This window comes from Astyanax mexicanus, chromosome 19 (assembly GCF_023375975.1).
Source record: "Astyanax mexicanus isolate ESR-SI-001 chromosome 19, AstMex3_surface, whole genome shotgun sequence".
NCBI classification, from domain to species: domain Eukaryota; kingdom Metazoa; phylum Chordata; class Actinopteri; order Characiformes; family Acestrorhamphidae; genus Astyanax; species Astyanax mexicanus.
Window position 1 is genome coordinate 35,692,252 of NC_064426.1, and position 22,989 is coordinate 35,715,240.

General features: G+C 37.6%; 1 protein-coding gene across 1 annotated transcript; it reads left to right on the plus strand.

Moving 5' to 3' along the window:
* Positions 1-45: 45 nt before the first annotated feature.
* slc4a1a (solute carrier family 4 member 1a (Diego blood group)) lies at positions 46-21,468 on the plus strand. Its single transcript, XM_022664988.2, has 21 exons — positions 46-157; positions 3,823-3,911; positions 4,039-4,094; positions 6,565-6,677; positions 7,149-7,195; positions 7,781-7,946; positions 8,738-8,873; positions 9,700-9,778; positions 10,463-10,505; positions 10,605-10,789; positions 11,841-12,048; positions 12,373-12,567; positions 13,748-13,896; positions 15,183-15,377; positions 15,819-16,064; positions 16,636-16,725; positions 16,821-16,987; positions 17,880-18,121; positions 19,489-19,658; positions 19,865-20,038; positions 20,782-21,468. Exons 2-21 carry the CDS (start codon positions 3,885-3,887, stop codon positions 20,857-20,859), a joined length of 2,766 nt encoding a protein of 921 aa, XP_022520709.2. The 5' UTR covers positions 46-157; positions 3,823-3,884; the 3' UTR covers positions 20,860-21,468.
* Positions 21,469-22,989: the final 1,521 nt, after the last annotated feature.

Consider the following 22,989-nt stretch of genomic DNA (forward strand, 5'->3'; position numbering starts at 1 on the left):
GTCAGAATGGGTGTTCCCGCTTCTTCTCTCTCTCTCTCTATCTCTGCCTCCCTGGCATCTTTGCCAGTCTTGGGTCACTCCTGTACCGGAAAGCAGTTCGAAAGACTTGCTGCGGACCCCCGGACCCTAAAGGCCCTCCGGAAGCACCTGGACACAGGTAAGGGTGTGACCCTAGCTATGGGATGCATTCACAGTCTCTGAGAGTGTGGGTATAGTTATTTGGGATTATATAGAAATTTGAGTGCAAGGATGGATCATTTAGGATGGATCATACTGGCACATAAACGTATTCACAAACGAATGCTAGAAACATAATAATAGCTTTTTTTTTATTTATGCAGCTATTATTCAAAAGATTGAGTTATTACTCAATAAGTTGTAGTTATAGTTGTAGTATTTGGCCATTTTTTAAGTTACAGAAACTCAGACGTGGGACTTTAAATGATTTTGATTGGTAATACTTTCTCATTGCAGTGTGAAATGAGAGAACACCATTAAGAGTAAAGAGTCCAGTACAGTAAAGAGTCATTAACAGTAAAATCCACAGTATAGATGGAAAAAGGTGTAATTCAGGTCAAAATGAATATCAAAACCAAGTAAACTGATACTGAAATACAGAATACGCTTGTTCTCAGTTTACATGCACAGAAAACATGAGGTATAAAACTGCCAGCATTCAAAAATGTCAGCAAATCATCAAACATTAGGTTGTTTAATAAAAAAAAAAATTATATAGATTTACCAGGTTGTTCTAGATTTGCACAACATTTTTTGTTTTGTTTTATGTGTAATTAATAAATAATACAATTAATACAATTAAAAAATGCTTATTATATAATAAGTGTACAGTTAGTTTGGAAATATGTTTTTTTTTTTTACACAAAACAGGTTCTAAATAGCAGAGTAAAAACATTATTTAAAAAAAATTAAAAAACATTATATAACCATCTACAAAGGATGTTAGACAAATGTAAAAAACTCCTAAAATAAAATAAAAACAAGTAAGCATCGAAATGGTTCTTAAAAATTGATATTTGTCACAAAAGACCCTTCAAAAAGAACACATATATAAAAAAATCATAAGTGAAAGTTTTCAGTAAATTCCATATTTGTCATTCTATTCACCTCATACCTCATTGTGTAGCTCAAGTAAAGGCATTTTTTAAATTGGGTGTGCATGGGTGTGCAACTGATCACCCCTGGCTGGTGTGTGTGAGATAATTTCCATATCTATCCAAAGGTTTGGCCTTCAGAGAACTGCAGCCTGTTATCACGGTCATGAAACTTGTTCACATCACAATTGTGGACCACAAATTGAATAAAACCTTTATACTGTGCATTGGCTTCTATCGGAAGTTAAGAATGTTTTTTTCTTTCTGCTGTAAAGTTATATACTCATTTCAAAGATAAAAGATTTTATAACAATGGCATAAATGATGCTCTTTGTGCTGTTAAAAAAAAGGATAGAAAGGGTGATGCCACAGAAGAAGTGCTTTTTGTATATAAAGAACCCATTTTATGAGTATAAACTATAAAAGTTGTAAAAATTGTAAACTTCATTGTTCATCTTGGTTCTTCTATGGAACCAAACATGGTTCTCTTTAATGGCATGGTTCAAAGGTTAATCTGTGTGCATATGAATGTAATACATGATATCTGAAAGCTAATTGACCAGATTGTTTGAAAAAGTGACCAAAATAATGATGATGACGATGGTTTAAATGTGAACTGGAGTTAAATTAGCCTCTGTTCAGTGTGAAGCTGGTGTCTGTTAGGCTGATAGGGTGGGCAGAGCAGGTTTTTTATCAGAGGAGACCATGCACTGTCTTAGAATTGCGCCCTTTCAAGTCTACAGCAGGATCTCAGATCTGTATGAACACTAGCATAACAGATAATAATGTGGCAAGTGAGAAGGTGTATACCTCAGGGTTTAGTCAGATAAGAACATCTGTGTTTCTTGTACAGGTCCAATAACCTGAAGTAGTGACTTAGGTTGTAGTTGATAACTGACTAAAGTTTGATTCTTTAGCTTTGTGCTGAAGCTAAGTCCAAAATACTATTGAAGGACTGAAAATTGGGTGCCTTATATACAGCTCTGGAAAAAAATAAGAGATCACTTCAGTTTCTGAATCAGTTTCTCTGATTTTGCTCTTTATTGATTTATGTTTGAGTAAAATGATTATTGTTTTTTTATTCTATAAACTACGGACAACATTTCTCCCAAATTCCAAATAAAAATATGGTCATTTAAAGCATTTATTTGCAGAAAATTCAGAAATCAATATTTGGTGAAATAACTCTGGTTTCCAGTTTTCGTGCATCTTGGCATGTTCTCCTCCACCAGTCTTACACACTGCTTTTGGATAACTTTATGCCTTTACTCCTGGTGCAAAAATTCAAGCAGTTCAGCTTGCAAAAGCTGAAAAGCTGAGTCTGAAAGTTGGCTGCCTTAGACTTCCATTACATGTTAGCTACATAAGCATATTCCCCTACTAACTTGCCTACAATTGAAACATGCAGTATTTTATTAAAAGCAAGTGATAAATCCCAAAATTGGCTCCTTAGACATTGCCAAGGCTTGGTTTGGCTTGGCTTACTGATTTTAATTAGATAAAATTGTTGACAATAAAGACAATAGTTGTTTGAGTTTCAAAATGACGAAAATTACAGTGAACAAAACCTGCTTTAGGATTCTAGTGTCCAGTATCTTGTATATACCTAATCAAGTGAGAAGCAAACATTAGTATATAGAGAGTAGCAATTTAAAAAGTTCTAAGGAATGACATGGATAAGATAGATAGATAGATAGATAGATAGATAGATAGATAGATAGATAGATAGATAGATAGATAGATAGATAGATAGATAGATAGATAGAAACTTCAGTATGTAGAGTTTAGCAATGTAAAAAGTCCTTAGGAATGACATGGATTAGTCATATAGATCGATGGGATAGTGTAGTGGATAACACTAAACCTAGTCAAGTCACAAGCAAACGTCAGTATATAGAGAGTAGCAAGTGCTTGCTAAAAGTCCTTAGGAAGGAAATGGATAAAATAGTGGATGGAATAGTGTAGTGGATAACACTAAACCTAGTCAAGCGACAAGCAAACATCAGTATGTAGAGTTTAGCAAATTCTTGCTAAAAGTCCTTATGAATGGCATGTAAAAGGCATATACATAGATTGATTAGTGTAGTGGATAACACTATACCTATTCAAGTGACAAGCAAACATCAGTATAGAGAGTTTAGCAATGTAAAAAAAAAAAGAAATTAGTAACTGTTGTAATGTGTACATAATCAAATAAATAAACAATAAAGTACTAATAGTCCTCCAAAGAGGGTGGGTGGTGGCAGGCCAAAAAAAAAAAAAAAAACAATGTAAAAACTCCTTAAGGAATGACATGGATTAGTCATATAGATATATGGAATAGTGTAGTGCATAACACTTAACCTAGTCAAGTGACAAGCAAACATTAGTATATAGAGAGTAGCAAGTACTTGCTAAAAGTCCTCAGGAATAGCATGGATAAGGCATATAGACAGATGCAAATAGTGTAGTGGATAACACTAACATCTGTAACTCTATTGAGTCTCTATTGAGTCTCAATTGATTGCCCTTCATTTAATTTAAATACAAAATATTACTGATTGCATTTATTTATAATCTTATTTTAAGATACAGATCTATAGGCTCACAGGTTTTACATAATAATGTTGATTAAAGATTTTTGATTCATTGAATAACTGAGAGATATATGGCTAAATTTACTTTTTTCATGAACTAATGTGGTTGATATTTTGTCTGTGTGTGTTGGAAGGTTCTGTGTGAAGTTTTCTGAGAGTTCTGGGAGAAGCAGAAGGCTGAGCACAGTCCCTCCTGATGGAAACTGTGCTAACTTTTGAGGAGGTGAGAAAAGCACCTTTACCTGAAGGACTAGCATGTGAAATAATAATAATAATAATAATAATAATAATAATAATAATAATAATAATGCCATCATTGTCTGTCTAAACTCTTTTTTTCTTTGTCTCAGGACAATGACATGTCCTATGGGGACAATGACTCACCTCTAGCCTCTCCATTCAGCCTGTGAGTATCTCAACACACACACTCTTTTTTTTATAAAAAAAGCTGAATTCTGCTTTGTATCACCTGCTTTAATCAGCTCTTTTCATTTAGTACTACTTAAATATATTAAAGGAACCGTATTTTGCATTTTTTATAGACCTACTTATAACATCAGTGCAGCTTTAAATAACACAAACACTCATTTCCCAATCTTTTTTCATATCTGTACCTTATGATTTTGTATATATGAGATAACTGATCTCTGTTCTGATTTGCTGATTGGCTTATTGTCCTGTATTTTTTTTTATTGTTCAAAACACACTCAAAGCTGAAGTAGGCGGGACTAAACTGTGGTAGGTTGAATGGGCGGAGATATGTAAATCAGCTGGGTCTTTTTATCAGCGAAGTTTCCATATATGGACTGTATCATTGAAAATCCTAAAAGTCATATTTGTGGTTTTACATTATCAGCTAAGTAGTCACTTTGCATGTATTTATTTCCTTTTGTAAGAGGATTAAATATTGCCAAACAATATTTAATCAAAAAAAAAAAGAAAAATTGAATGAGTGGCCATATTCAAAAACTTTTTTCTGCCATATAAAAAAAATAAAATGACAGTACATCATAAATAAATGTATGAATAAAAAGTCTAAAAAACTGTTATTCGTTACTTATCAATAACAAACTTTTACATCATGCAGCTCTCAGGTTCAGTACACTCAGATACCATTATCTGTAGTGTTGTGCCCTCTCCTGCTGAGGAACAGTACTGCACTCTGATAAGCAGAGCAGTGATAAGGCTTGTAGGCTGCCAAGGCTTCAACTACTCCCCCAAGCCAAGCCAACAGAAAGCATTAAACACTGCTAAATATATAATTAATACTAAGTATATTGTTCTAAAATTTGATCTGACTGACTGACTAAGTGTGTCTCAGTTTGTCCAACAATAAAGACAACATTTATATTCTTTACAGCCCCAGAAGAAAATAAAAATAAAAAAGGAAGTCTTCTTAATATCTCTTTAGAAAAACATATCTCTAGAAAATAATATAAGATCAGATTAAAAGACAACAGAGATTTTAGCATAGGTCTCCTGCTGCTCAAATATGTGTTCTGGAAAATTTTAGCACACTTCAATAATCTTACATGTGTCTCCTCTTTGTTCTCCGATTTGCTCCGATTGCTTTTTTCATTGTTTTACTGAGTCATGTCTTTTAACACATTTCATCAAGAAATGTCCATTTTTTTTCTTGTGATATTTCTCTTAAGCAATTTTTGGAGAAATATCTGTGACAAAATTGATCTCTAAATTAAATGGAAGTGAGTCCTCAAATAAGCCTCCTGAGACGCCAATGGTCAACATCGATTACTGAGCTGTGGAGTAGAGTAATGAACTTGCACTCTGGAATTATGGTGCACCATCACTTTTAGGAAAGGAGGAGAAAAAGGGAAGTAGGAAAGGAGAGGAGGAGTAAGAAAGGAGAAAAGGGAAATGAGGAGAAGGAAAGGAAGAGGAGAGGAGGAGTAGGAAAGGAGGAGAAATAGAAAAGTAGGAAAGGAGGAGAAATAGAGAAGTAGGAAATGAGGAGAAATAGAGAAGTAGGAAAGGAGGAGGAGAGAAGGAGTAGGAAAGGAGGAGAAATAGAGAAGTATGAAAGGAGGAGGAAAGGAGGAGAAATAGAGAAGTAGGAGAGAAGGAGTAGGAAAGGAGGAGGAGAGGAGTAGGAAAGGGGAGAAATAGAGGAGAAGGAAAGGAGGAGGAGAGGAGGAGTAGGAAAGGAGGAGAAATAGTGAAGTAGAAATGGTGGAGGAGAGGAGGAGTAGGAAAGGAGGAGAAATAGAGAAGTAGGAGAGGAGGAGTAGGAAAGGAGGAGGAGTAGGAAAGGGGAGAAATAGAGGAGAAGGAAAGGAGGAGGAGAGGAGGAGTAGGAAAGGAGGAGAAATAGAAAAGTAGGAAAGGAGGAGAAATAGAGAAGTAGGAAAAGAGGAGAAATAGAGAAGTAGGAAAGGGGGAGAAATAGAGAAGTAGGAAAGGAGTAGGAGAGGAGGAGTAGGAAAGGAGGAAAAGAAGAGGAGAAGTAGGAAAGCAGGAGAAATAGAGAAGAAGGAAAGTAGGAGGAAAGGAGAAGTAAAAAAGGAGAAGGAGATGAGGAGTAGGAAAGGAGGATGAGGAGAGGAGAAGTAGGAAAGGAGGAGGAAAGGAGGACTAGGAAAGGAGAAAAAAGAGAAGAAGTAGGAAAGCAGGAGAAATAGAGAAGTAGGGAAGGAGGAGGAGAGAAGTATGAACGTAGGAAGAGAGGAGAAGTAGGAAAGGAGGAGGAGAAGGAAAGGAGAAAAAGGAAAGCAGGAGTAGGAAAGGAGGAGAAGGTGGAGAGGAGTAGGAAAGGAGGAGGAGGAGAGGAGTAGGAAAGGAGGAGGAGGAGAGGAGTAGGAAAGGAAAAGTTTCTGGACTCCAGGATCTCATGCTTTGTTATTTGGCTCCCCCTGCAGGAGTTCAGTGGGACATATAGGCAGCTATGACCTGGAGCAGAACAGGCAGGAGGAAGAGGAGGAGGAGAAGGAGCAGATTGCTGAGACCCGCATTGTCACGAGAAACGCAGATGGTAAACACAGCTCACACACACACACACACACACACACACACACGCACCAAAACACAAACCTTACGTCATACAATAATTCAATTACAATTATTTTTTTATGGAGACAATTCAGTGCCTTATACAGTTCACACTGAGTGGAATGAGTTACAATAGTTATAGTTATAATAGATTCAAACAAAGATGTAGTGTGACCTTCAGGTTCATTCCAAGTTGGAGAGTTGGGGATGAACCAAATCCTCACAGCAATGCTGGTAGAAAACCTTCTCTGGACAGTAGTTACTTAAATTACTCCAACAAAAGCAGAATATTGTTTTAATACCCTTTAGAAGCAACAGTTAATAGGTAGGTAATTAATTGTACATGCATACAATATTGATTTGATTATTTTACTGCATTTTGCAGCTTTGTATTTACTTATTCTTGTCATCGATGCTCTCAGTTAATTTTTCGTTATTTGTTTTTTTTTTTCAGCTGTGTGGAACAGAAACACCAATGCCACCACCAGAGGTGACTCTCAGGTGAGCACAAACCCATTGCAAATACACCCATAGTCCAACACACATGTTTTAATATAGTTTTAAACAGCCACTGAATACTAATCCATATTTTTCCATTAATAGCTGAAAGATGTTTCCTTGTAAAGTAATAAACCATACTAGTCCTGTTTAATTATTTTTTTTAAACATCTCCTAATTAAAAAAAAAAAAAAAAAACGCTTTTATTGTGGTAATTTCCGCCTCTCCAGCGCCCTCACAGGGTTAATTGTGTTATATGCAAGGATGATGTTTCTGTGCACTTTGGTACGCAGACACATCACAATATGCAGATCAGTCCATCAATAATAACGCCCCCCCCTGCTGACGTCCAACCATCTGGGTCTCACAGATATCATAGGCACAATGCTGCTGCTGCAGCTCAGCCAATCAGCTCTCCCTCCTTCCCTGCCTCTAAACCCATACATCACTCAGTGCCCTTCCCAAACTATCCCTCCCATTTTTAGCCTTTTTCAAATTTAATAGGTTTTAGTTACCATTTAACCTCAACAAAATACATATTTTGAGTACACGCTGTACCTACTGTGCTTCTGTGATTGTCTGTGTCAGGCATATGTGGAGCTGAACGAGCTGCTGGGAAACAAATGGCAGGAGACCGGCCGCTGGGTGGGGTACGAGGAGTCCTACAACCCTATCACTGGAGCATGGGGGCCCTCCCACGTCTCCTACCTCACATTCAAAAGCCTTATCCAGCTCCGCAAGGTCATGACCACAGGTGAGACTTCAGGATGCAATGGAATTTAATGCACATCAATATGCAGAAGATTAGGTCCCTTCTGGTCAAGTGATGCATGGTGCATGTTCTGTTCATGCTGTTGATGCTGACAGATTTTGGATCAACCCTCATTTTCACCCAGCTTGATCCAACTTACCGCTGCCTTCAAAAGTTCTTGATTGGCTACATGGAGTGTGTTAGATTAAGGCTGAAATAATTTTTAATGGGTGCCGAAAGCGCTGCCAACATGATCAGGAGATTGCTGGTTTGAATCTCGATCATGTAGCTTGCCATCAGCTGCTGGAGCCCTGAGAGAGCACAATTGGCCTTGCTCTCTCTGGGTGGGAAGATGGCACTCTTGCCCCTCATTTCTCCAAAGGGTGATGTCGTTCAGCACAAGGCTGCGTCTGTGAGCTCATGTATCAGAACCGTGTCGCTGCGCTTTTCTCCGAGCGCGCTGTGATGCTACTTAGCAATGTTGCATCTGCAGCAGTTTGAAAAGAGGCAGTAACTGACTTCACATGTATCGGAGGTGGCATGTGCTAGTCTTCACCCTCCTTGTGTTGTGGGATCATCAGTGTTGGGGGATATCCGATGACTAGCAACTGAATAGGTGGGACAATTAGGCGTAGCTAAATTGGGAGAAATGGGATAAAATTAGAAATAAAACTATTTAAAAAACAGTGAAGTTCTTTATATTGATCAGTTAAACAGAGATATGCCACGGTTAGTGTCGTGAATCTCAAGTGCAACTGTTTACTAGTTCTGTATGTCACATCGACTGTGTGCAGGGGCGGTTCTGCTGGATGTGGAGGAGAGTGGTCTGTCAGGCATCGCTGAGAGAATAGTAAATGAACTTCTGGACAGGAAAGAGATTCGGCCATCCGACCGTGACACCCTGCTGAAGACGCTGCTGCAGAAGCGCAGGTAAGATAAACTCACACCACAAATGGTGTTAAACTTAATGCCTCTTAAGAAAAAAATATATTTAATTTTACCCTTATAACCCAAAAGTACGTCTACTGTAAAATCATAGATAGTACACCTTGATGCCTAAATGTAGGCTGTAGTTTTGTCAAAGATAACATTGTGTCATAGACTATAAAAAAAACATACCATGGCAACTTAACAGAAGAATGCAAGCCAGAGTAACAAGCCATTTTTAAGACATTTATATATATTTGTTTATTGTCCATGAAAGGAGTTTACTTTGGACACGATTGTTGGTATGAGAGGATCAGACACAGCAGTACTGCTAGAGTTTTTAAACACTGTGTCCACTCACTGTCCTCCACTATTAGACACTCCTACCTATAGCTACTCCACCTTGTAGATGTAAAACCATAGACTAAAGCTTACCTGTTGCTGTCGGTGGACTATTCTCAGTCCAGCAGTGACACTGATGTGTTTAAAAACACCAGCAGCACTGCTGTGTCTGATGTAACAAACACACACTAACACATCACCACTGTGCCAGCGTCACTGCAATGCTAAGAATGAGCAATATTGAAGAAACCAACACCAGAATAAAAAGAATAAATATATAAATATGCAGTGGACCATTCACATGTACAGTAAAGTATATAAGGTGTAGGGGACCCTGTAAAACAATTCCTAATATTTGCATTTCCCCAGCTAAGTCACATAGGAATGAATGAGGCAATAAATTAAATAGTTTTGCACACATTTGCATAGAAATAGAAATATTAAATTTGACCTAAATTATTTTTTTCCTTTGTTTAATGTTACACAGTCAGACTGAAGGAGCTTCAACAACCACAACAGGCATTGACATGATTGAGATGCTGCACACCTACTCTGTCACTAAACAGGTAATATATATTTAACGTTCCATCTGTCCAGGCCATACATGCACCTAAATACTGTATTTATTGCACTGTAAGGCACAATGGATTAACAAACAACGTCTATTTTCTTGTATATTTTTATACATAAGGCGCACCGGAGTATTTGCTTCTAATTCAGCAGGTGTTGGCGCTGAGTTTATTTACAGTAAGCTTAGATTTACAGATTTCCACTAAGGCTGGGTGTAGCAGCATAAGCATTAGCGGCTAACTGCTAGTGCTAGCCGTAGTTAGTGCTAGTAAATGGCGCCCAACAGCACTACAGACCAAAAAAAATCACCTCTAAAAGGTGAGAGAGCTAGCGATAAGCGTGGTTAGCAACTAATGCTAATGCTGCTCCAGCAGTGCTAGCCGGGGTTTGCAGTAGGCTACAGGTTGATAATACTGACCTCCGAACGACAAAAGAGCTAGTGCTTAGCGCGGTTAGGGGCTAATGCTAATACTGCTCTAGTTTTAGTTCAGGAAAACTTCACAGAAACTCCTGTATAACTCTGCACTGACGATTTTTGGGAAAATGAAAGGATTTTAAGTTTGCCTTATAAAGCAAAAAATATGGTAGTTCAATTTTATGAAATTTACATGAAATGTAATGACTAACTAGTCTTTGTAAGCTTTCTTTCTAAAGTTCTGCTTTAAATTTTTCTTAATCAGAGAGATGCAGCAGACAGTGTAGAAGCATCCATCGTGCTGTCCGGTGAGTGTGGATAATAGGACATCATACTCTAATCTCATTAAAAAATATGTATATTTTGAAACTCAGCCTTACTGAGCGATTGTGTGTATATGTGTTTAGGTGTGCTGGACTCTCTGCAGAAGCCAGTAGTGGCGTTTATGAGACTGAGGGATGCTATAGTGATGGACGGGATTCTGGAGTCTAATGTGCCCGTGCGCTTCATCTTCGCCCTGGTGGGCCCGACTCAGAGCGGCATGAACTTCCACGAGAGCGGACGAGCCATGGCTACACTGTTGGCTGACTGGGTGAGACAGAGGACGGGAGTAAAGGGTGGAAAATGAAGGAAGATGAGGGAGGGGTGGATAGTTGATGAAGAATTGATGCTGATGGAAAAAAGCAGAAATATATAGACACCTCCTCTAGTTCACAATATTCTTAGGTTACCTTGTTGTATCCACCTTCTTCAAATCAAACCAAAAATTTTTGATAGGATTCAAGTTAGACAACTTTTTTGGTCGCTCTAGTATGTTCCAGGACTTCTTTATTTGCACTAGAAAAGACTGTATCTTTCAACAAATACAGTTATTCCAAGCATACCTTCACTTCCACCAAAGTATCTGCAAGGTTTCAGAAGAAGTCCTGGAAGATTCTTACTCAACCCCCAAATCCAATCAATCTTTGGTTGGATTTAAAGCTCCACTAGGTAGGATTAAGATTTTGTGCTCCTTTGTTCCCCCTACAGTTGTAGAGTGTAATAAATGTTTCAGGCGGATTAGTTTCTCTTTCTCGTTTTCTGGCTTTCACAGAAATATTCGGTCTCTTTCCAGCTTCTGCCAGAGTGTCTGTATGTTAGTTTGTAAAGAATGAACCAGTAGTCCTTGTAGAACTGTTACAACTATAAGTCGGAAAGCAGGTCGCAGTTATCGCGAGCGTTGGTCGCGGCCGCCTCGGAAAACTTATAGAGTCTGGTCTGAGCTCAGAGGAGCTCCGGCACAGGCACGAGAGCACTGCTATTCCTTCTATTACACCTTAATGCAGCTCTGCAGTGAGTTTCAAGCTGTAATTTTACTTCTTAAAAAAGATAAAAAATCAAGGAAATCCTACCTAGTGCTGCTTTAAAGAAGGCGGTTGCAGGATGTAAACTCCAGAATATTATGGTCTATGAACTGGTCTATGCATCAATAAGTTTAAATGGGGTTAAATCTTTCTAAGACTTCAGTTTTGTATAGAATTTGGAGAAAACACGTGTGTGTTGATATGCAAGTAGAATTTTAGGCAAATTAAAGAAAAGTGTATTAAGAAAATTAATTTCACTCAAGCTTTACTCTCTTTTCCCGCTCTGCGGCTGCGTAATAGGTCTTCAGTTTGGAAGCCTTCCTTGCCCAGAATGAAAAAGAGCTGACCAATGCAATTGCCGACTTCATGGACTGCAGCATCGTGATCCCACCCACTGAGATCCAGAGCGTGGCCATGCTGCAGCCAATCATCGGCTTCCAGAAGAGGATGCTGCGTGAGAGGCTCCGCCCAGCTGACACTCGCATCACCTTGGGGCAGAAGATTAAAGGTGAGCTCTTGTGATTTGAGGTAATTGAGAAAGGTGTTTCTTTATAAGCTGATTTTAGATCAGTTTTTGGGATGGTGTTTTTCACAAATTAGGACTCCAAGTGCATTTTCTCGTATCATTGAAAATGTTCAATTCAAAATGCTGAATAGTCCAGGGCAAGACTTAATCCCTGTCAGGGAAACTGCCCCCTAGTGTTGGGGGTATGGCTCATATGAATGTGGGTTGGGTCATTGGGCTTTTAAAAGACAGTAGACAGTATATAAAAACAGTTCACAACTTCTTCACATTTTTCACTTTGTGTTTTTTTTTGTTTGGTGTAAACAGGGCCTGAGAAACCACAAGAAGATCCATTAGCCCGAACCGGATATCCATTTGGAGGAATGGTCAAGGATATAAAGCGCCGTTACAGGCATTACATCAGCGACTTCACAGATGCTCTCAATCCTCAGGTTTTGTCTGCTGTCATTTTCATCTACTTTGCCGCTCTCTCTCCCGCCATCACCTTTGGAGGACTGCTTGGTGAGTAAAGCCCCCCATAGAACACTGTCTGTTGGGGATGAATGAGATGATGTGGGAAATGTAGGCCTGTGCCAGCTTGAATATTGAGGAAAATGAACGAATATATTAAGTGTAAATTTGGGCATATGTCTACCATCTGCCATCTACCAACTGTAGGGTTAGACAAGGATATATGTACTGCTCTGGATAAAAACAAGAGAGACGTCTTAAAAAATGATGTGTTTCTCAGATTTTACCAAATTAAAAACCTCTGGAATATGATCAAGAGGAAGATGGATGATCACAAGCCATCAAACCAAACTGAACTGCTTGATTTTTTTCACCAGGAGTGGCATAAAGTTATACAAAAGCAGTGTGTAAGACTGGTGGAGGAGAACATGATGCCAAGATGCATGAAACCTGTGATTAAAAATCAGGGTTATTCCACCAAATATTGATTTCTGAACTCTTAAAACTTGATAATATGAACTTGTTTTCTTTGCATTATTTGAGATCTGAAAGCTCTGCATGTTTTGTAATTTCAGCCATTTCTCATTTACTGCAAATAAATGCTCTAAATGACAATATATGTATTTGGAATTTGGGAGAAATTTTGTCCTTAGTTTATAGGATAAAACAACAATTTTCATTTTATTCAAACATATACCTATCAATAGCAAAATCAGAGACACTGATTCTGAAACTGAAGTGGTCTCTTCATTTTTTTCAGATCTGTATATAGATGTTTGTGGACACCCCATTTAATTAATACATTTAGCCACTTTTAGTTGTACCCATTGCTGACACAGGTGTACAAATGTACACACACAGCTTGTGTATATAGTGAAGAGATGTACTGCTAATATAATAGGAAACTAGAATAGTGAACTGTGATTTCCGGAATGATGGCACCCAAATCAAGTACTTTTGGCCTCCCAAAGGCAATTAAATTCTCACAGCAAATTCTCCAAAATCTAGGAGAAAGCTTTCTTTGGGCAGGTGAGACAGAATATTATGTATTTAATAACATTCATTTCAAATGAAACAATGACAATGAACAGGTGTTCCAATTATTTTTGTCCAAATAGTGTATATTAGCCTCACAGCTCCAGTACAAAAGTGAAAAAGCTAAATTTAGATATGAATTATTCCTAATTGTTTGTTGAGTAATGTTTTTTCTCTTCTCTTTTGTTCATCCTAGCTGATAAGACTGAACACATGATGGGCGTGTCCGAGCTGATGATTGCCACCTGCATTCAGGGAATTATCTTTTGCCTTTTTGCCGCCCAGCCAGTACTGATCATCGGCTTTACTGGACCGTTAATGGTGTTTGAAGAAGCCTTTTTTGAGGTATGAGAATGATCCTATATGATCAGTCAGCTTACACCAGGGGTGTCCACACTTTTTTTGTTGGGGGCCAGAAGGAGAAATATATTTGAAGTCACGTGCCACAGACTCTGTAATAAAACAAATAATGAAATATACCACTTTAAATAACACATTTTCCTGATTATTTCATTTACACACCATTTTACTTGACTTACTATCTTTATCTATCTTAGACAGTGTTGGGTAAACTAAGATTTTTCAAATTGATGTTTCATTTCATGATGAAACATAAACTCCTTAATTACGGCAACTTTTAGACTTTTTGGCCCGTTTTTTCTGCGCACCCTCTCCGCTTTTACTCTTTGGCCTGTTTTTATGCACTAAAACTGTGCACTCTCTCCGCTTTTAGACTCTTTGGCCCGTTTTTCTGCGCTAAAACTGCGCACCCTCTCCGCTTTTAGACTCTTTGGCCCGTTTTTCTGCGCTAAAACTGCGCACCCTCTCCGCTTTTAGACTCTTTGGCCCGTTTTTCTGCGCTAAAACTGCGCACCCTCTCCGCTTTTAGACTCTTTGGCCCATTTTTCTGCGCTTCAACTTCACTCTCTCCGCTTTTAGACTATTTGGCCCGTTTCTGACACCTAGCGTTCAAACTTTGAATCTCACATTATAAAAACCTGCTTAACGGCGGGCCAACTTTCATTCTATTTCTAAAATACCTCTCAGGCCGCTCCAAAAAAGGAAACGGGCCGTAGTTTGGACACCCCTGGTTTACACTATGCTTAACTCTAGAACCCAAGCCTACATATGTTTAAGTCTCTTGGAGTGTTGGACAGATCCAACAGATAGCCAGCAAACCCCAAGTTTTAACCCCTTTAAGTTTATTTTTATGCTCTACTTGCATAAATTATTCAGAATAAAGCGTTCATCATCACTTACCTCATTTAATACCAGTTAACTACCTTCACAAACTTTACTATTTTTCAAACAGGTTGTTTCCAAGCTGAAAAATACAAACTGTACAGGGCTAGGATAGTAACATTACCTGGTTGTTGTCTCTGTGTTAATTAGACTATTTATTACAATTTATGCAATCCTACTAACAGCTTAGTGCAAGAGAGTGAATAAAGATTGATATTTGATATCTGATTCTGGTACATTTGCAGTATTGCTATCAGTATTGGGCATGAAAAAGTAATATCAAGCAACCTCTATGTCTAAAATGCAAATTCTTTTAATAAGTGAGCTCTGAATGATGTTATATCTTTTTTAATCATTTACTGTATTGTTTATGTCTTTCTTTCTGCCAGTTCTGTAAGTCCCAGGGTGTCGAGTACATAGTGGGACGAATCTGGGTTGGCATGTGGCTGATTATCATTGCAGTGGTTGTGGTGGCAGCGGAGGCAAGCTTCCTGGTGCGCTTCATCTCTCGTTTCACCCAGGAGATCTTCTCCATCCTCATCTCTCTGATTTTCATCTACGAGACCTTCGCCAAGCTGATCAAGGTTCATACAACACTTAAATATTAAATCAACATATAATAATAAGCTATTATATGCTATTTTTCTGCTGAACAGGTAATCCCTGAGCTTCAGGAAGGTTGCTTAACCATAGCTGAGTAATTTGCCACCACCACTAGCATAGTAGAGACGGGCATTTTGGACATTAAACAATATATATTAATTGATCAGCCACTGTGTGTTAATTTGGCAACCCCGTGTAAGTTTCATTTCTGGGGCAGAAAACTCCAGTGGTTGGAAATTGGACTCCTGTAGCCATTTCACACACTTGCTTGTATTTATTACTGATTGTTCCTTTAAATTTAGCATTTATCATTTTGTGACTTAAAATTTTGTTTTTAATATTTTGTATTTAAGACCCATGCATGCATCATTTCATTAACCAGCCCGTAATACTCCTGTTTTCTCTCTTGCTCTTAATTGCAGATTTTCAAAACTCATCCTCTGGTTCTGAACTACGAGCATTTAAACGAGACCCTGGACGATCCCTTCCACCCTGTGTTGGAGTTAACGAACGTCACGGATGAGCACGGCAACGTTACTCACTACCACCGCATACGTGAGAGACCCTACCCCAACACTGCCCTGCTCTCCATGTGCCTTATGTTTGGCTGCTTCTTCATTGCCTTCTTCCTCCGTCAGTTCAAGAACGGCATCTACCTCCCTGGCCCTGTGAGTGTCCAGTGTTTTGGATGATGGAATCTGATTCTGTGTATATCTGTAAAAAAATGAAGAGACCACTTCAGTTTCTGAATCAGTTTTTTTCTAATTTTGCTATTTATAGGTTTATGTTTGAGTAAAATTAACATTGTTGTTTCTATAAACTACGGACAACATTTCTCCCAAATTCCAAATAAAAATATTGTAATTTAGAGCATTTACTTACAGAAAATGAGAAATAGCTGAAATAACACAAAAAAAAATGCAGAGCTTTCAGACCTCAAATAATGCAAAGAAAACAAGTTTATATTCATAAAGTTTTAAGAGTTCAGGAATATATTTGGTTGAATAATTTTTAATAATAAATAATAATTAATAATACTTTTCATGCATTTTGGCATGTTCTCCTCCACCAGTCTTACACACTGCTTTTGCATACCTTTGTGAGGTTTTCAATTTGGTAAAATCAAAGAAACTCATCATTTTTAAGTGGTCTCTCATTTTTTCCATATCTGTATATTTGATACATGTGTAATATATTGAATAACTTCTCTACATACTCTGTATCACTGCCTCTCCGCAGATTCGTCGTATGATTGGAGATTTCGGTGTGCCTATCGCCATTTTCTTCATGATTGCTGTTGATGTCAGTATTGAGGATGCCTACACACAGGTTAGGATTTAATCACCAGTGCACCAGTGTAGCTCCGTCATGTCTGCTTTTATACTGACTCACTCTGATACTCATTTTCTCTCTCGCGCCATTAGAAACTGGTAGTGCCACAGGGGCTGACTGTGTCCAACACTTCTGCCAGAGGCTGGATTATTAACCCCATGGGAGAGAAGAAACAATTCCCTATATGGCTGATGTTCGCCTGTGTAGTCCCGGGATTACTGGTCTTTATTCTCATCTTCCTCGAGTCTCAGATCACCACGTGAGTAGAAGCAGGCAGACCTGTCTATAAAACACCTATTCATAAAACACAGCGGATCCTACTTTAGTAATCTACACGCGAGTCATAAATGAGCCTTTGCTATCGTAACGATAGGAAAAGTATCCCGTCTCGAAATGTGCAAAAGCAATATAGTAATTTTCTTAATTAATCATGGGTGTGTTTTGGGTGTAACATACAATAAATCAACCAGTGTGCCACTTGCTATTCCTTTAAGATCCAGGTATACTCTCATTTTTCTTGGATTGCTATTTTAACAGCGCAGCGCTTCTGCGTTTTCAGCAAAGGAAACTGACCTGCTCGTTCACACTGTCAATGTGCACGACCAGGTCATTTATTAGAACAGCAATGTTATTTTATTTTGTATTTTATATTTATTGTTCATTTAAAAGTTGGGTTCGTGTACTGCTGCGTGTAAATGTGTGTTTAGAACAAGATAGCAATGAATGTCTGACTGTTGACAGTTGTCTTGGTTCATTTCAGACAGTGGCGCACACTTGTGTTTTAAGTTGACAAGATAGCAATATGCCAGAAATGTGCCTGAACACACCTCATTTCCAGACCACCATGCCTATCGATCTGCGTAGATATGTTCGTAAGCTCTGTTGCTATTTTAGTGCGGGGTGTATGATAGCAATGAGCATCACTACACTCCTTGTGCAGGGTGTAAGATAGGACCAAGTGTGTTTGAAAAGTGTTATGTTATATTTATCTAGGTTAATTTAATTAATATTGCATCATATTCCATTAATTGAATTCTAAAACACTACTACGTTTTAACAACCAATGTCATTACCACCTCACTGTGTCTGTGCCTCCACACAGATTGTTCTTCGACTTAATATAATTATATAACTGAACTTTTTCAATGCAGGCTGATTGTGAGTAAGCCAGAGAGGAAGATGGTGAAGGGCTCTGGCTTCCATTTTGATCTGCTCCTCCTTGTGGCTATGGGTGGAGCTGCCTCCATTTTTGGCGTCCCCTGGCTTAGCGCTGCAACAGTGCGATCCGTCACCCACGTCAATGCGCTAACCGTCATGACCAAAGGCCCCAAACCGGAGATCGAAAAAGTGCTGGAACAGAGGATTAGTGGAATTCTTGTGGCCGTTTTAGTCGGTGAGTTTTGGTGCACAATATACTTCTTAGATATTCTCAACCTAAAAGACTTCTCAATGTATCCTTTCTTTTTAACTGAGAGTTACAGTACCTCCTGACCTCCTTCTCCAGTGTCTTAGAAGATGAGAACATAAACTGACAGCCACAGGTCATGGGACAGGTCCTAGCATCGTGTCTCATGACTTTTGCCATGTCCCATCTAAGCTAAAGAACACTGCATTCACTTGTAGGATATGTATGTTAGGGCTCTGTGTAATTCTAGCCGGTCATAATCATTACCATCCACTGCTTTGGACTGTGCTGTCCACTGTCGGTGGTAATAATGAATTCTTTGATGAATTCCCAGTACACATGTGATTATGTGCATCAAGGAACGTTAAAGGCCCGCACAACTTCGGAAATGGAATGTCCCATCCATCTTGCACCCACTATCAGGCCGTGCTCATACTCTAATAGTTCACGTTGCCTTACCATTAGCACAGTGGTCTTTTTTCAGCATTAGTATGATCACAAGATAACATCTCACAGCTTATACAGGTGTGGGTGTCCTCAAGCCAAACCCTGAGGTAAGACTTCATGATAAGTTTATATAATGCAATCCCATGACCTTTGGCAGGTCAGTGTATTTGGTTGTTTTATTCTATAAACTACAGACAACATTTCTCCCAAATTCCAAAAAAAAAATATTGCCATTTAGAGCATTTATTTGCAGAAAATGAGAAATGGCTGAAATACCAAAAAAGATGCAGAGCTTTCAGACCTCAAATAATGCAAAGAAAACAAGTTCATATTATAAAGTTAAGTACTTCAGAAATCAATATTTGGTTTATAATCACAGTTTTCATGCATCTTGGCACGTTCTCCTCCACCAGTCTTACACACTGCTTTTGGATTACTTTATGCCACTCCTGGTGCAAAAATTCAAGCAGTTCAGCTTGGTTTGATGGCTTGTGATCATCCATCTTCCTCTTGATTATATTACAGAGGTTTTCAATTTAGTAAAATCAAAGAAACTCATGCTTTTTAAGTCGTCTCTGTATTTAAACAAAGATATCTTACAACAAATAAAGATGCTTCAAGGTTCTTTGGGTTCCATAAAATATGCCAAATATGAATCAAATAGTGTTCCATATAAAACCTTTAAATAGATTAGATTCAAAGATAAGAAAGAACATTTGGTAAGACATACAGTATGTGGTTCTTTAGTGGCATTGCTTAAACAACATATAAATTAGTTTTAATTATTAAAACTTTTCATTTTGTGTCCAATTCTAAAGTTTTCTAAAGGACTTTAACACAGAAGGTACCAACTAATGCATTTTCAACACTGTTTACATTCTGTAACGACTGTTTTTTGTACACCACAGGCGTATCCATTCTCATGGAGCCTATCCTGAAGAAGATTCCCATGACTGCTCTCTTCGGCATCTTCCTTTACATGGGTATCACATCTCTGAGTGGCATTCAGATGTGGGATCGCATGCTGCTCTTGATGGTGCCCAAGAAGTACCACCCATCTGATCCTTACGCCACTCGAGTACGAATACAGCCTTTGTACATCTTTGTGCTTTGGTTTTGTATCATTTGTGGGTCATTGTTTGCGTATATATATATTTTTCTTAAAAAGTTATTTTAACTCTATAATTAATAGGTAACTAGTACTAGAATTATTATTTTATGATTTTTACTGTTTGTACAGGTGTACTCATTACTTTCTCTCTTCCCCCTCAATTTCCTGTTCAGGTTCAAACCTCGCGTATGCACCTCTTCACTGTGATCCAGATGGTGTGTCTAGGCATCCTTTGGGTGGTGAAGTCCAGCAAGGCCTCTCTGGCTCTGCCCTTCGTCATTATCCTCACCATCCCACTGCGGATGCTCCTTACTGGACGACTCTTCACTGTCATGGAGATGCAATGCGTAAGTGGCTTTCCAAATTTTACTGGAATGTTACTAGTGCATCTCAAAAAAAATTGGAATATCATTAAAAAGTTACTTTTTTTCAGTAATTTAGCGGAAAATGCGAAACGCATATTATACAAATGTATTACACACATAGTGATCTATTTTAATCGTTTATTACTTTTATTGTTGGCTTACAGCCAATGAAAACCCAAAAATCAGTTATATAAGACCAATTTGTACTTTTGGCAGTGTGGGCAGTGTGCCAAGTCCTGCTGGAAAATGAAATCCGCATTTGCAATTCCACTTGTAAAGTGCGAGTGCATTATAACTTGTCTTTTTTTTATGCTGGCAAGAGTTTTGGTAGTTTAAGGTGTCTTGGAGAGATGGCTGTGTTTACACTACTATAACGTGGCTGAAATATGTATTAGATTTTCTTTTGAAGTGGTTTGTTTGAGTGATATAATTTATATCTGTTTTAAACATATCTTGTTTGTGTTTACACACTTGCATTTTAAAGTGGTTTGGGCTGGTCCTAATATAATATTAATAATTAGAATAAAGTGACCAGGTGTAAACTGGTTCTTACAAATATTTACACTGTATATAATTTGTCATTAACTCAGTTTGTCATATATCTCATATAAAATCTCTATATTCTCTATACAAAAAATCATTTCATATTGGATACACAAATAAATTAATCTGAATATTTGTCTATTTATCTAAAGAACAATGTTGTATCTTTTCTTGTATCTTAGCTGGACGCCGATGATGCCAAAGTGGTGCTGGATGAAGAGCCAGGCATGGACGTGTACGATGAATCCCCTTTTCCATAATTGACCACCCCACAATTCTTCTCAGTGCCTTTCTGAAACTATCAAGTGAATTACAGCTTTAATCCAACATCAAACAGGAACTTTCAGCTGATTTTAAAACTGTTCATTCGAATTTTACTTTAGCCGTTTTGCTGATCTGCAAACACACTTTCATTCCTTGCCTTCTCTCCTACCCTGCCCTGACATGAATATACATCCCATACCATGCTTCTCCACGCTTCCCCTCACCCCAAAAACACTGTTTAGCTTTCATCATTTTTTTTGTTTGTTTTATTGTTCTTTTTTCTGTTGTTTTGCCTCTATGCAGTAGCTTAGCCCAGTGCAGCCAATGTGTGTGATTGAATCTAGTATTAATTTGCCAAAATATCACATTGTTCCTCCATTATGTCTGTCTGAATCAAGTTGTTTAACCACAATGTTTCAGGGAAAGATCACATCTGTAAATACTTTAGGCCAGAAGTTGAATGAATGTATCAGCATTTAGATAGATCATAGATATATTAAATACTTTGAGTGGGTTTGAAATGTGATTTATGTACATTTGCTTTTATTGTTTTACTAACCTGACTTTCAAAGTCATTTAACTATTAAAATGTTATAACCCAATAATCAATCTGCATTCTTATACACGGACTAAATGCTTTGTTAAATGAAACATTTGCATGGTGAGGTATTCTATAAGATCTATGAGATTTTTATATTTCTCTTACTAAAAACAGATTTTTCCCCACAGTGACTATATTTTTTTATTTGTGTGAAAAGTACTTAGTAGCCTTAGTAGCATCATTTCTCTGTGAATATTGCAAAAGAACTTTCTTTTTGTGTTACAGGTTCTTTTGCAAAATTCACAGAGAAATCCATTCATTCATTTTTGTATGTAACAAATTAATGAATGACCATTATTTGATTATTAATGCAATAAAATATTACACAGGGTTGTTTATTAGTTCAGTTTAAGTTTAGTTTACCACTTATTTTTAAACTCATCACTTATTTTACATTGTTTACACTTCATAAATCAGATTAAAGCAAATTTTTAATCAGTTAGGACTTATGTATGTAATTTTTTTAATGAAGGCCTTTAAAAAAAAGGATTGTCGTGTTAGGGTAAATAATGAAAACCTGTCATTTTTGTTTTATATTGAGACAAGGTTAAAAACATACAGATACACATATGATACACAATCACCTATATTATAAATTTGGTGATTTAATAAATAGGTGGGTGTGGTCACACATCACCATATACTTTTAGGACTATATACAAACGGTGTGACTTTACTAATGAAAAATAAATAAATAAGTGAATGAAAGAATTAATGAGAATGAATGAAAAAAATTAAATGGGTAGGTGGGGTGGGGGTGTTAATAAAAAAAAAAATATATATATATATATATATATATATATATATATATATATATATATATATATATTTTTTTTTTTTTATATTAAAGACATTAAAGCTATACAGGGACATTTGAAATTATTTTGAAAAAGAAAGTGTTAAGTAAACCAGAATATGTTTTATACTTCTAAGTAGCCACATTTATCTTTGAGGACAGATCTGCACACTTGGTATTTTCTTAGTGTCTTCATGAGGTACTGTTCATGAGGTCTGGGGACTGTGGTGGGTTTACTACATAATTCTCCTCAATTGTATTTATGACTTTTTTTTATGAATTTACAATATAAAAAATAAATTTTATTATATTTCATAAGAAAAACATGAAATGAGAAGGTGTGTCAGATGTATGGTATCAGACCGCACTACTGATGGTATGCTCGTAAAAAAAACTCATATTAATTACAATTAAGTCTTGTTTGGTTGATTAACTTAGCACAGCATACGGGCACAGTGATGCCCTGGTGCTTGGTGTATTTCTCCGCGGCTGTGATAAACCACTGAGCGCCTGCCTATCCGTCCAGCAGTCCGCTGCTGGTGTAACGAGGCCGGGCTCCCATTGGAAAATCGTTTGTTTTCATCAAATCACGACGCCTTGATTGGCCGGTGCGGGCGACGCCCCCAAACAGAAGACAAGGTGGAGTTGAATGATATTTGAGGACGACAGTAAGAAAGTGATTGTTAGCTGTCAAACAGACTGTGAAAAAGGAGAAAGAATGTTTACTGA

What these genes read in the sequence shown, in the direction of transcription:
- slc4a1a (XM_022664988.2), top strand. Translation starts at nt 3,885, where the DNA reads ATGGAAACTGTGCTAACTTTTGAGGAG. An exon ending in CCGCAAGGTCATGACCACAG is followed by an intron (nt 7,947 to 8,737) that starts GTGAGACTTCAG and finishes GACTGTGTGCAG; the next exon opens with GGGCGGTTCTGCTGGATGTG. An exon ending in CTGATCCTTACGCCACTCGA is followed by an intron (nt 19,659 to 19,864) that starts GTACGAATACAG and finishes TTTCCTGTTCAG; the next exon opens with GTTCAAACCTCGCGTATGCA.